We start from the raw sequence: 14,302 nt of genomic DNA, 5'->3' as shown, positions 1-14,302 counted from the left end.
AGTGAGACACACTCGTCTTCATTCACAAATAAAAACTATCAAATCGCTCATAATGAAAAAAGACGCTCGTTGTGGTTAATTGCATCAACGAATGTAGATTTCTGACAGTTTTATTTGCAGTAACAGTAAAATGATATTTATAATATTTTTAAAATAAAGCCCACATACACAGTGAATATGTTTAACTTCAGCCAGTGTAGAATAACTAAAAGGGAATTTAATTTAAGTAAGTTAATGTCAGTCTTCACTCAGTCCGGATGAATCCATCTGAACTGAAGTGAACTGAGGAAGAAAGAGGAAGAGAGATCATGGTTACCGGTGTCAGTTCTCTCTGTCGTCACAGTGTCGAGTTCTCTGTCCTGAATGTGTCCTGCACAGATCATATGTGGTGGACACATGGGACGAGGACGCACACGTCAATAAGATTAGTGCAGGTGGAGAGAATCAAACACATTTATTCAAAAAGACTCAAGAGCAAGTTTCTAAAACAGGACTCGAGACTGACTCCAGGTCAGCAGAGGGGACATGTGACTCATCTGCAGGTACAGTATCAAACATTATCTGCAGACATGATGTAGACATGAGGACAATTGAGCAAAGTCAATTCCTTTTGTGAAAATCTGCACATGTAAAAGTTCTGACTGTTTAATGTAGTGATCAGAAAAATATTAAAGGTTTAATCAGCATCTGTGTTAATCCACAGGATCTGTTATTCTTTCTGGATCCTGTCTGGATCTCTCTGGCTCTGGATCCTCTCTGGGTCTGAATTCCCTCTGGATCTGGATCCTCTCTCGGAGTGGATCCTCTCTGGCTCTGGATCCTCTCTGGCTCTGGATCCTCTCTGGCTCTGGATCCTCTCTGGCTCTGTATCCTCTCTGGCTCTGGATCCTCTCTAGGAGTGGATCCTCTCTGGCTCTGGATCCTCTCTGGGTGTGGTTCCTCTCTGGCTCTGGATCCTCTCTGGACCAGGTCTGGTTGTGACTCGGACTGCAGCGGTCAGTGATGGCAGGATCTGGTGTCGCTGTGAGGCTGCATGAGTTCAGAGAGTCTGGAGACGGATCAAACCTGTTAAAACCGCAGTGAGTAAAAGAGCTCAGATCGTTTACTTCAGTAACACAATGAAGAAATGCAGTTAGAAGTGAATATATCCAGAAGGACATCAAACTTTGTGTTCCTTTTCCCTGCAGGACGTCGCGTCAGGGCAGAGACGCTCAGGGCTTGTATCCAGGGCAGCTGGGCCGAGTCCACACTGTCCACGCAAAGGACTGTGGGTAAGAAAAGGAGCTCTGATGCAGGAGATTCAAAACCCGTAATGTGTCATAAGTATCTTCTTCCTGTATTCTACCAACAATTCACAAGGTGTGAAGGACGCTAAGAGTCTGGAATCTGCAGGATTACAGCGATTAAATGATCGTGCAGAGGTTTCACATGCAGCTGCACAGTAGCATGATTTAGCTTCGTTAGAGCTGCAGCAAATTACACACTCATAGATATCAGTTGAAGACACGTCCTATTTCAAAATGCTAAGGAAAGAGGTAAAAATGTCCTGGATCCAAGTTCTTTCCTGACTCAGACCTTTTCCTTCCACCATCCGTCACCTGGGTTTTGAGTAATCTTGCTTACAGACCAACAGACAGAGGTGAAAACATAAAGTAATTATCCTGAAAATAAAATATCGGTTTTGTTTTTATCCCCGTGTTTCAGGTATCGTCTTCACAGTGGAAAGTCTCATGACGAGTCTCCAAACCATCAGCATCAGCAGAGTTTTGACATCCGGACCCTCAGAGCACTGACTGTCCTCCGTCACAGTCCAGCCGTCCCCAAACAGCGCCCCCTTCAGACGACCTACCAGGAGGAGTTCGGTCATCAGTCCCCTCTCTTTCCTCACTGACGCTCAAAATCACTCCCAGAATGGTTTCAAGTGAAAATGAAGTCCAGCTGAGTTTCCTCCAACATGGCGTCTGTCTGCTTCTGACCTCATTCCAGAGGCAGATTCATTTTACATAAACGAATCACATGCTCACGAGATCAGAAGACATCACCTGTCGGGACTCAATGGACTCTGTAGATAACAGCGCCAACTTGGGGCAAAATGACGCTACTGCAGTACATCAATGACACAAAGACCAGATGTTGACTGTGGTCGAAGTCTCTTCTTTGACCTCGATGGAGAAACATCACGAGGTGAAGGAAAAGAGACTCTGAGATTCTCTTGGATCAGTCCACAGAATGACGTCAATATACAAATAAAGTTGTTGTTAATGTTGCTGCTGCAAGGAATTGTGGGACGATCTTATTTCCTTAAACAAAGGATGGTTCAGAGTATCCTAAGTTAAAGGAGATAAGGAGGGAAGCTCTGAAAACCTCTTCTTCACCTTGAGAGAATTTCATCAGCTTTTTAGTTTCTGGTTTTGAAACAACAAGTGGACAGGAAGTGTGACACACGTGTTTTCTGCTCGTGCCTGTAACAGCTGCAGAACCTGTTTTCGTGTCATACATGTGCATGGCGTGTTCTTAGGATCAGACTGAAGGGGAAACACCCGGGTCCACAGGTCTGAGCTCAGCTGACTGGTTCATCTCCAGCTGGAAAGACTTTCTGCTGAACAGGCGACATTTCCCTCCTCAGGACATTGTGTTAATGATTAACTGTCAAATATAATTATCATGAATCCTTCACATTCAGCTATTTGACAATTTAGGAATTTAAAACATGAATACACACAACTGAAAAAAGGAAGCAGCTAATATACGATTCTTCAGCAGGTGGAACCAGAGGAACCAGATTCTTTCTGCTATTATCTGCCTCATGAACGACTTTCAGACTTTTATTTTTGTAAAGTCATTAAGTATATGAGTGCTGAGTTCGGCGTCTGTGGCTCAGGAGGTAGAGCGGGTCGTCCACTAACCAGAAGGTTGGTGGATCGAACCCTGTCCCTGTGCCAAAGTGTCCATGGGGGAGACACTGAGCCGCTGGCAGTGTGGGACACAAAAAGCACTTATTGTGTGTTCACGTGGTCTCAAGTCAGAACAACAACTCGGAGAGTCGACAAGAATCTTGACACACAAGTTGCTGACGTCATCGCTTGAAACCAAACGAACAGAATGTTCCAGTCGGATCTAAAAAGCTTCTGATGTGAACGTCTGTCACTTCAGCCTGTTTGTTCATCTCTCACAAGCTCCACCTTCACTTCTTCTCCACGACAGACGGTTTGAATGATTTCAGACCGGATCCTTCTTCCTTGCTCTTTGTTTTATGTAAATATTTCAACACATAAAAACATCACTTTGTTTTTTCTTCCACATTCAGATGTTAAAGCACGTGAACGAGGTCAGATCATCGACTTCACAGCTCAGGAAACGTTCAGAGGAGCATGTGAACGCACAGATAGATGCATATTACCCATGATCCTCTGCTTCCTGAACCCTGAAGAGCTGCTGCTGCAACAAATCCACCAAACTGTTCACAACTCTTCATGTTTTAACAGTTTCCTGCTGAATCTTGGAGATAAACTCTGTTTTTTAATAACTTCAGAGTGTTTTGAACTGATCTCAGTTCAGCTTCACTCTTCACCTGGAGCTGGTTGTGACAGTTGAAGCTGACTCTCAGTCAGTTCTTCTCACAGGAGATGGAACCCACTCACCAGAGCTACACAGAACAGACGTTCACTCACACATCAGACTCACTTTAACCACGCGGCTGGTTTCAGGTGGAACGTCTCCAGGCGTTGCTGTGAGAGGCCCAGGTACGACAGTGCTGAGGGGGAGGAGATGGAAACAGGTGAAGCAGTCACTTTGATGAAGTGTAAAATGAGCCTGAAGGTGAAAACGTCTTCACGTGACATGAGCATGTTGCAGCATCGTGAACTCTGTGACCTCCGTGTGGTGTCACACTGAGGCCTGTTGGTCTCACTGCTCCACACAGACTGTGAACAGAGAGCAAACACAGGGAGGATTCTGCACAAAGTCACAGGACATAACACAGAGGTGGAACTTTGTCTTAGCCTCATTTTACATGTGACACTCAAACATGTGACACCTGAGATCTGATCTGATCACATCCTCCTTCATTTGGTCCAAACAACCGAGACACAGAGAACAGGAGAAGAACAGAAGATGTCATGAGACATTGAAGTTGTCATTATCTCTGTCTATATGTTACTTACTTCTCGCTGATGTCTATTTGACTCCTGCTGCTGTAAGACTGTGGGACTATTAAAGGATTATCTTAATTTATCTTATCTTTTTAATGGATGCAGTGTTTTAATCATGGGTTTGCTAAACAGTTAGTGTCGATGTATAAACTGTGTGTGTATCTGCCATAGATAGATATTATATGACAAGTCATTTTATTTATTCCATTTTATTTCAGGTTGCCTTTTAAAAACTTTAATCTACACCGCAGCATTTTCTCCGTTGATCCATCACCACTGTCCCTAACTGATAAAATAAATCATTTTCTCTTGGGTAACAGTTTCTCAAGTGTTCCTGACGTGTTGTTCAGCTCATAGAACAGATTCCTGCAGACTTGTGTTGGAGTCGTTCTTTTAAAGAGGAGAAGTAGTTGTTTTATGAGAAGAAGTTGAGTTTCAAACCTTCTTTTCTTAAACCGAACGCCGTGTCATCTAAAACCTGTGAAACCGGAGTTTCCCTGCGACCTCTTCCGACCAGTCTCCCTGACACTGTGTTTGTGTTTGTGTGTTTGGATTGTGACCCAGCAGAAAATAACCCTGACAAACGCGCCGCTCGCTGGCATCTGACCCAACATGGACCCGCTCATGGTCTCAGAACAAATACAACAACTGTTTATTCATCTGTTCAAAAATCTTATTCTACCTGCTGCTTGCATATGCATAACACAACACAACACAACACAACACAACACAACATAGCAAAACACATTTTTACAGTCTTATTCTCTTCTGTAAAAAGGCCAAACGATCAGTGGGTCCACTTGTTGCTTATTCCCACATTGTTGTTTTATGTAATGAGGAAAACTTTCCTCCAAGATGGCGGCCACATTTATAATCTGACACCTGCGAGAGTTAGCGTGAAAGGTTTGGCCCCTGACAGAGTCACTCTCCTGGTTCCTCAGTTCATCACAAACTTTGTGCATAGTTCAGATTGTCTTACTCATGTTGAAGCAGTGAAACCGGCTGGTCCAGTGGTGGAGGTCGTCTATAAACCCCGTCACTCGTCTCCAGACGTCTCAGGGGACAAACTCCCAGAAGAGAAAACCTCAACGGCTGAAGAACGACAACGTGGTGAGAAACTTTTAAATCTTTTATTTCAACTGGTCCGTCAGATGTTTGATATTTACGTTATTTTTATTTAAGTTAAATGAAATAAATTAAATGATGATAGATGTGTTTTAATGTGAGAGAGAATCAGTTTGTTTAGTAAATCTGATTGGGACATAAATTACATTGTGTAAATTGTTGTGTGTAGATAATTATGACAATACAAATATTATTAGAGTTGTTCTTTAAGCGTGTTTCTGTGAATATATTTTTTAAATACATATCCTCAAAAACATCTAGATTTCTAGATATTCGGTGATGGATTAAGACGAATCCACTTGTTCTCTGCCTTTTCACTTTTATAAAACCATTTCTAAAAAATAAGTTGTAATTTTTGACAAATATTGTGCACTATATACACTACATAAACATTATCTTTATATCTATAACTACATTATAGTTTGATTTAAACTGTTTATTAATTTTTTATATTCAGAATCAGAATCAGAAATACTGAATTGATGCCAGGGCAGAAATTATGTTCAGTTACAGTCGCTCCAGCCAAGAATAGAAATATAAAGACCAAGAGAATATCAATAAATAGAAAAAACAAAATACAGGTAAAAGTATAAAATTAAGAGTTTGTAAAAATCTGTGCATTGTATGACAGTATATAAAACACACACAGTATATAAAACAGAAGATAACTTGTATATTCAGATGTAATGTATATAGTGCTGATAAATGACGACGTGAACGTGTTTAACCTGCGGCTCATCTGAGAACCTGCTTTACAGCGCTCTCACCACTAGAGGGCCCTGTTTACTGGGAGCTGAACCCTGTTGGTTATTTGAATGGAAACTACACCAATAAAAGAAATGGTTGCATCGGTTGAGGCCCATGAAGTGACCCGACCACTAACATGCAGAGCACTGTTTTACCCCCCCCCCCCCTTAATGCCTACAGAGCTGATATGAAGCTGGGACTGATGGTGGTGGTGGCTGTGGCCCTCATGGTGCCCAGTCTGTCCGAGGGCCGCACCGTCGACAAATGCGAGCTGAAGGACGAACTGGAGGAGGCGCTGGTCCTGCCCAAACGGCTTCAACAACACAAGGAGAGAATCTTGGCAATAGGTGAGGTTCAGGAGAGTTGTTCAAAGTGGATAAAGTAAAAGAAGACCACAAGACGAGATGGTAAAGGAGAGGTGCCAAATGAAAACACATACAATAAAATAACCATAAAGGATGCAAAGCGACTGAAGAGGCAAAGAAAATTACCCCAAAGACGTGATCAATTAATACAAAATGAAAAAAAGGGATGAAATATAGATTTTAAGCACCTAGAGATTTAGCACAAAAAGATGCAGATGGAAAGATGCCTTGAACGTCTGTTTGAGTCTGGCTGCAGGGTTGAGCTCGGGTCAAGCTTTATAGGTCTATTACCAATAAAGGAATCTTAATCTTAATCCTCATCTAATATAATGATTATTCCTATTAAATTTAATGACCAACAATATTTTATACCAGTTTTAGAAAAGCAAACAATCTGCAAACTTGTCTTTAGAGCATAAGAAAGAATATTTTTAGACCAAAATCCACAATCCTTTCAGGTCATGTCTGAAATTAAATCAAATATTTATATTCAAAATGGTTGATTAAATGAAAATTTGGTTTTGAAAACTTATTTTCCTCGTAGTTGCGGCCTCCCACCAGTTGGAGGAGCTGCAGCCCCCTCAGCCCCCCCACTTCTAGCCTCCTGTTGTAGTGTCTCATTTGTCTGAACTTAGAGTTCTTCAGGGGCTAACTTTTAATTTTTAATAATCCAATAGTCACAATTGTACATGCACTTGTATCTAGAAAGAAATTCAATATCAATCTTTTTTTGCTTCCTGTCGTCTGTTTGCACGACTGATTCGCTGCAGTTGTCTGTGAAGCGACCAGGAGATCGTGTCTGGACACGGCTCTGGTCAAGGTGTTTGGCAAACGCAAAACTACGACAGCCAAGCCCCCAACCAGACCAACCAAACCAGTCCAACCAACCAGACCAACCAAACCAGTCCAACCAACCAGACCAACCAAACCAGTCCAACCAACCAGGCCAACCAGACCAACCAAACCAGTCCAACCAACCAGACCAACCAAACCAGTCCAACCAACCAGGCCAACCAGACCAACCAAACCAGTCCAACCAACCAGACCAACCAAACCAACCAAACCAGTCCAACCAACCAGACCAACCAAACCAGTCAAACCAATCAGACCAACCAAACCAGTCCAACCAACCAGGCCAACCAGACCAACCAAACCAGTCCAACCAACCAGACCAACCAAACCAACCAAACCAGTCCAACCAACCAGACCAACCAAACCAGTCAAACCAACCAGACCAACCAAACCAGTCCAACCAACCAGACCAACCAAACCAGTCCAACCAACCACACCAACCAAACCAGTCCAACCAACCAGACCAACCAAACCAGTCCAACCAACCAAACCAGTCCAACCAACCACACCAACCAAACCAGTCCAACCAACCACACCAACCAAACCAGTCCAACCAACCGAAACAACGGTTATCTCCAGACAAAAGGGGGCGGCAGACTCGTCAGAGAGCCTCGAGGAACCAATGAGAGACGAAGAACACGAGGTCGAAGAGGAGCAAGACAACAGCATGATGGGTAATGAGGACACTGAGGAGGAAGACAGCCAAAAAGAAGACGAGGATGAGGTGGACGTTGAGGAGGAAGACGGCCCAAAAGGGGACGAGGATGAGGAGGAAGACGTTGAGGAGGAAGACGGCCCAAAAGGGGACGAGGATGAGGTGGACGTTGAGGAGGAAGACGGCCAAAAAGAGGACGAGGATGAGGTGGACGTTGAGGAGGAAGACGGCCCAAAAGGGGACGAGGATGAGGTGGACGTTGAGGAGGAAGACGGCCCAAAAGGGGACGAGGATGAGGAGGAAGACGTTGAGGAGGAAGACGGCCCAAAAGGGGACGAGGATGAGGAGGAAGACGTTGAGGAGGAAGACGGCCCAAAAGAGGACGAGGATGAGGAGGAAGACGTTGAGGAGGAAGACGGCCCAAAAGGGGACGAGGATGAGGAGGAAGACGTTGAGGAGGAAGACGGCCCAAAAGGGGACGAGGATGAGGAGGAAGACGTTGAGGAGGAAGACGGCCCAAAAGGGGACGAGGATGAGGTGGACGTTGAGGAGGAAGACGGCCCAAAAGGGGAAGAGGATGAGGTGGACGTTGAGGAGGAAGACGGCCCAAAAGGGGAAGAGGATGAGGTGGACGTTGAGGAGGAAGACGGCCCAAAAGGGGACGAGGATGAGGTGGACGTTGAGGAAGGTGGAGAACGTAGGAAGAGAGCCCTTCGTCCGTCCTTCGGGCTCTATGGACTGTTCCAGCTGTCGGACATCCACTTCTGTGATTCAGGTTACCGTTTGTCCAAAAACAGGTGCAACACGAGCTGCACAGGTGAGTCTTCATCACAGAGAATCACAGAGAAAAGAGTCTTCATCGATAATTACAGGAATTAAACATTTTGCAAATCAATAACTGTGACTCGTTTTCCCCTGAAGCCTTCACCGATGACGACATTAAGGACGACATCAAATGCTTGGTCAAGTCTCGTTACTGGCGGTAAGTTCAGATCGCAGCCTGTAAATAAAGATGAACTCCGCCTCTTCCCACTGTCCAGAAATGAAGCCAAAATATCTCAGATAGGAACGCTGCCCTCTTGTGGTGACGACGTAGTTTAGAGTCAGCGTCTGTGCTGCAGCGTTTGAGGTTTCAAGGTCCGACCGACGCGCTCGACAAATCCCCGGTCCTCATGGTGTCTCAGCTCATTTTTACATCATCAAATAACTAAAACCAAACGTTACTTGATATTGTTTGTCTCTATAATAACTTTTTTTTACTGAGGTCCATGTCTCATCTACTAACATGGAGGACAAGGGTTTATAACCTCTACTGTAACCAGCCACTAGGGGTCAATCAGGACATTTTGCCTTCACTGTTTTTGGGAGCTGTTGCGTCGTCCATCTTTTTTCAGTCTGTGGTACAAACATAAGAATGAACCATACATAGTTGAAGTGTAATAAATGTAAAATAATAAAAATGTAGATATGTGTGTGTTGCTGACAAACTGATGGAACAAACTGTCTCTTCTCTACAAACAGGGAGTTGGTGAGGAAAGCCTCTCGCAGCTGCCGTGGTTACAAATCCTACAACTTCCTCAAGGAATGTCAGTGAGCAGCCGTCGGTGGAGGATTCACACCAACAACCGTTTAGCTCCTGCTCTTTAAACCAGATGCTCATCTATGTGGAGCTTTTTATACTTTTACTGTCATTAATCAATTCTCAGTGTAAAAGTTAAAGTGATGATGTGTCTGCTGCTTTTCTCAATAAACATCTTTTACTCTACGGTTAATGTTTGAGAGCGTTTCCATAGTGACACTGACGAGTGTTTGAACTGGTACAGAACACAGGACTCATCATGACGACAGAACCTCCACGACAACGCTCACAACTGCTCCTCACTTCAGGTTCTGTGGACTGAGTCCAGCAGCACGTCTCTACTTCAGGTTCTGAGGACTGAGTCCAGCAGCAGGTCTCTACTTCAGGTTCTGTGGACTGAGTCCAGCAGCAGGTCTCTACTTCAGGTTCTGTGGACTGAGTCCAGCAGCAGGTCTTGACTTCAGGTTCTGTGGACTGAGTCCAGCAGCAGGTCTCTACTTCAGGTTCTGTGGACTGAGTCCAGCAGCACGTCTCTACTTCAGGTTCTGTGGACTGAGTCCAGCAGCAGGTCTTGACTTCAGGTTCTGAGGACTGAGTCCAGCAGCAGGTCTTTACTTCAGGTTCTGAGGACTGAGTCCAGCAGCAGGTCTTGACTTCAGGTTCTGAGGACTGAGTCCAGCAGCAGGTCTTGACTTCAGGTTCTGTGGACTGAGTCCAGCAGCAGGTCTCTACTTCAGGTTCTGAGGACTGAGTCCAGCAGCAGGTCTTGATTTCAGGTTCTGTGGACTGAGTCCAGCAGCAGGTCTCTACTTCAGGTTCTGAGGACTGAGTCCAGCTGCAGGTCTTGACTTCAGGTTCTGAGGACTGAGTCCAGCAGCAGGTCTTGACTTCAGGTTCTGAGGACTGAGTCCAGCAGCAGGTCTTGACTTCCGGTGACAATCAGCTCAGTTTAGAATAGTTTACAACGGGCACTACACAATATTTATTCAGCAGTACCTCAAAATGATGGTATTTTGCATTTCTGCGATGACAATAACCTTTTTTAGATTTTTATTTCTTCTCCTCTCTCAATCTCTGCAACAGTTTTTGTATGAAACCCTGAAGAAAAAGGATGTTTTCTCCAGCTCAGCTTTCATCTTCCTGTTTCCTTGCTCTGCTTCTTTTTGTGTTGGCTTTAACATGATAGCCACTGGCCTCACACACACACACACACACACACACACACACACACACACACACACACACACACACACACACACACACACACACACACACACACACTGAAGAGGAAACACAAACGAGTACACAGACACAATGAAAACACACATATTGAATTCCTCGGTGTCACACTGTGCTGACACCAAATCCTCTGGAGTGATGAATGTGTGGCGGTGACGTGGGTTCGTCTCTTTTCAACAGGACCGAGGCGTCGCCTGGAAATGAGAAAAGATGTTTTCAGGTGGACGGATCGTTTTCCTGCCTCCACCCCATCAACCTCCTCACAGCTCGGAAACCTGAACCCAGGTGATGGGAGTTTCCGGGCGCCAGGGGAGCGGCCTTTATCCCAGCACAACAAAAGACGCAGGTTCCTCTGTGGTTTGTTAGCTCTGCAGACACACACACACCAGGCGTCCTCTCAGAGACGACAGCGGAGTGAAGATGAAGGAGCTGCTGGTGTTTCTGCTGGTCGGCTGTGGTCTGGCCCAATGCACCATCCTGACCAAGTGTCAACTGAAGGAACAACTGGAGGAGGCGATCGACCACCTGGGAAATCCAGGTCTGGGAGACAGCCTGGAGATGCAGGCCAGAAGTAAGAGCTGGTTGTTCCCGTCACTTAGAAGCTAAAATCTTGTTTTAATGTAATCCACTACTTCCACATTAATATTACAGGTGTATGTTATGTTATGTTATTTCTTGGATAAATTAAAGGAGCATTAACAATACACTGGACATGTGTGTCGTTAATGGTCCGAGGAAGTTCAGCGTTGAATTTGAACACGTGTCCAATATTAATAAACTTAATCAACCTCAGTGACGTTGTCGAGAACACGGTGCAACAACATCTGATTCTCTCAAGTTGGCGTCTCCGTCTTCTTCATCCTGAGATATTTGTATCTTCCAGTTTCACGTCGGTCACGAGTTAGAAACCTCATCTTTCTACTCACTAAGATATTAGAGAACTTTGACATTTGTCGTCTCTGCCTCGCCTTCAGTCGTCTGTTATGTGGCGCTGACCTCTGGATTCAACACCAGTGCGGTGAAGGAGAAGAAGGTCGACAGCACAACCTGGACGTTATACGGGATCTTCCAGCTCAGCGATCACCTGATCTGCAGCGACGGCAAAACTCCATCTCTCAACAAATGTAGTAAAAGCTGCACGGGTGAGTTTCGTGTTTGACTTTCAGACTCAACACAGTGTTCCTGGGTCAGCTCGCCCCAAACAGCCCAAAGGAGCAGTTCTACAGACGTCAGCTGAACACAGCTACTAACCAGCGAACTGTTCCCTTGTCTCCGCAGACTTGCTCGACAGCGACATAAGCGATGACATCGACTGTTTGTTGGAGACCTTGATCGACCTCATGTAAGTTCACTTTCTGATCGCAGGGTGTCAGACAGCTTTTCCATTTCTTTGTCCTCGATGGATAACTGCATTTTAGGATTTGCTGTGTTTACATTGTCTATCACGCTGTTTTGAAATGTACATGCATGATTTTTAAACCAATTAACCTACATGGACAGGACGGATTATCTTTTAGATTCTCCCACAAAAAAGTTCTTCAAAATGCAAATACTGCTTCTCCCGCAGTGAATTTATCAAAATACAAATATTGTTAATTTCTAAAAAGTTGAATCATGTGAAGTGAATGTCTCTTCAGCTCAAAATAAAAGTGTTTATTATAATATTTCCACAGTAAACTGGGATTCCTGGCGCCGCACTGGGAGGAGGTGGGAATGATGTAAGTTACTGTGCATCTTCATCTGTTTGCACTTCATCCTGATCGGTGCAGTCGGTTCATCTCTCGTGTTTCTTTGCAGGGCCAAAATGATCCTCCTCCACCGGGAGTGCATAGAAAAGAAACCCAGCGATTACTTCTCTGAGTGTCGCTCAGCAAACTGATTCATCACCAATACAAAGAAAAACATGTTTCACTAATTGCAGCACTTTTTTGTCTATGATAATATTGGAATGTAAAGTATAATAAAGTAGAATAAACAGTGAATCCTGCTGTTTGTCTGGAAACGTTTGTAAGAAAATACCGACAGGAGATTTTAATAAATCTTTACGGAGCGAGTGAGGACGAGTGTGCAGGTGTGTGTGTTCTTCCTGCTGCGTGTGTGTAAAACAAAAATAAAATCCGCTTCTGAAATGTCACTATATTTTTATTATTGTCTCATCAGCATATTGAAGCAGCTGTATGGTTGCGTCGGTAAACGTTTAAATATAAACTAGCATCATCATCCTGTAGTTTGTCTCCAGCAGTGCAGATTCAATCAGAAATGATATTTTGGCTTCATTCGGAGTCAGTGGAGACGAGTCGTCCATCTTTATTTACAGTCTGTGGTCCCACAAGGAGGAATTGTGATACGTTCAGTGGGGCTTTGTCATGTAGCGCCCCCACAAGGGCTGAGTATTCTGGTTCAGGAACATATATCTGCATTATACTACGATATTCCCATCAATCAGCCCCAACCATAGACTTCCTAAACCAAACTAGACAGATAAGAGAGAACCACCCTTGTATTGGGTAATAATTCTACTATTATTAATTAATAATTCTACTTCGGCTCTGGTTTGTGTCTTCAGCTGCTGGCTGCTCTGAACGGGTCGGGTCGTGGGAACAAGGTGTTATTGAGTTTGTTTGCTGAAAACGCTGCAGCAGCTGGGAACAGGGTTTGTGATGAGAGTGAACCAAACAGTAAATGTAGCATAAAACCAAAACTGTGACCTAACAGTGGCTCAGAAGCTCTATAGTGTCGAGTGATAAATAATTTACAGACAACAAATGTGTGTTAAAAACAGAAAAGTTTGAAGTCAAAATGTCTTTTCACACATATCGGCCGCTGGACACAGCCTGGCCTCCAGGTCTTTATCGACTCCACGTCTTTGGAGCTGGACAGGCTGGCGGCGCGGGTGATCTTGGTGAGGCGGAGGCAGGTAGACCATGACAAAGACCCCGTCCGACCCATCGGAGCTGGTGCTGGTGTGGCGCTCGGCGTTCCTGGTCAGCGAGGACAGCGAGGACAGCGAGGACAGGAACTCTCTGTGTCCTGGAGGTCCAGGGCGATGATGTTGGCCAGGGTCAGCTTGCTGCGGGACCAGCGGCGGTGGACCAGGCCGACCAGGAGAGCCAGCAGGAGGACGGACACGACCGGGAGGACCACGTAAACCACGAGCTCCCACTTCCTGTCCTTTCCCAGGTCCAACTGGCTCCAGTTGTGGCCCTGGGGATCCACAAGGAAAGAGGTTATTTTAAAAAAGTGATACGTTTCTATGATGTGAGGCGCCGCCATGGCGATTATGTTTTCATCTGCGTTTGTTTGTCAGACCACTGAATGGAGACAAGGCAAGTTTATTTAAAAATGTCAAATGCATCCTGATGAATTGTGAAAGCAGCATAAGACGATACAAAGGAGAAGAATAAAGTGGAAGCCAAACAACAGAGAAGTCACTCAAGGTGCAAAACAGATGTTCTGTCTGTGTTTTGATACTTTGACACATGGTCACTGCAAGAAACGTTTAAAAACCAGCTCGTGAACTTCTTATAAACCAACAAGACACAAAAAAACGCAGACGCAGCCGTGAAGTATAGACTGTGTGGCTATAGAG

General features: G+C 44.7%; 4 protein-coding genes across 5 annotated transcripts; all 4 read left to right on the top strand.

The window, feature by feature from the left end:
- The first annotated feature begins 939 nt into the window (after positions 1 to 939).
- Positions 940 to 1,976, top strand: LOC117764722 (uncharacterized protein C1orf100-like). Its single transcript, XM_034590729.1, has 3 exons — positions 940 to 1,079; positions 1,188 to 1,271; positions 1,705 to 1,976. The coding sequence occupies exons 1-3, from the start codon at positions 1,003 to 1,005 to the stop codon at positions 1,889 to 1,891; spliced, it is 348 nt and encodes a 115-aa protein (XP_034446620.1). The 5' UTR covers positions 940 to 1,002; the 3' UTR covers positions 1,892 to 1,976.
- Positions 1,977 to 5,034: 3,058 nt separating this feature from the next.
- On the top strand, positions 5,035 to 7,918 carry LOC117767270 (sporozoite surface protein 2-like). The gene is made up of 4 exons (XM_034594777.1): positions 5,035 to 5,261; positions 6,204 to 6,370; positions 7,159 to 7,418; positions 7,523 to 7,918. The coding sequence occupies exons 2-4, from the start codon at positions 6,211 to 6,213 to the stop codon at positions 7,916 to 7,918; spliced, it is 816 nt and encodes a 271-aa protein (XP_034450668.1). The 5' UTR covers positions 5,035 to 5,261; positions 6,204 to 6,210.
- On the top strand, positions 7,887 to 9,667 carry LOC117764652 (lysozyme C-like). Of its 2 annotated transcripts, none has more exons than XM_034590613.1 (4): positions 7,887 to 7,947; positions 8,547 to 8,712; positions 8,817 to 8,877; positions 9,417 to 9,667. In XM_034590613.1, the coding sequence occupies exons 1-4, from the start codon at positions 7,918 to 7,920 to the stop codon at positions 9,487 to 9,489; spliced, it is 330 nt and encodes a 109-aa protein (XP_034446504.1). In that variant the 5' UTR covers positions 7,887 to 7,917; the 3' UTR covers positions 9,490 to 9,667. The 2 variants fall into 2 exon arrangements, with proteins under 2 accessions (XP_034446504.1, XP_034446495.1); XM_034590604.1 differs by lacking the exon at positions 7,887 to 7,947 and adding an exon at positions 8,233 to 8,477 and having other exon boundaries at positions 8,568 to 8,712.
- Positions 9,668 to 10,949: 1,282 nt separating this feature from the next.
- LOC117764620 (lysozyme C, milk isozyme) lies at positions 10,950 to 12,700 on the top strand. Its single transcript, XM_034590558.1, has 5 exons — positions 10,950 to 11,284; positions 11,688 to 11,855; positions 11,992 to 12,055; positions 12,387 to 12,431; positions 12,511 to 12,700. Exons 1-5 carry the CDS (start codon positions 11,134 to 11,136, stop codon positions 12,590 to 12,592), a joined length of 510 nt encoding a protein of 169 aa, XP_034446449.1. The 5' UTR covers positions 10,950 to 11,133; the 3' UTR covers positions 12,593 to 12,700.
- The last annotated feature ends 1,602 nt before the right edge of the window (positions 12,701 to 14,302 follow it).

This window comes from Hippoglossus hippoglossus, chromosome 1, assembly GCF_009819705.1.
Source record: "Hippoglossus hippoglossus isolate fHipHip1 chromosome 1, fHipHip1.pri, whole genome shotgun sequence".
NCBI classification, from domain to species: domain Eukaryota; kingdom Metazoa; phylum Chordata; class Actinopteri; order Pleuronectiformes; family Pleuronectidae; genus Hippoglossus; species Hippoglossus hippoglossus.
This window is presented reverse-complemented; position numbering and strand designations above follow the sequence as displayed.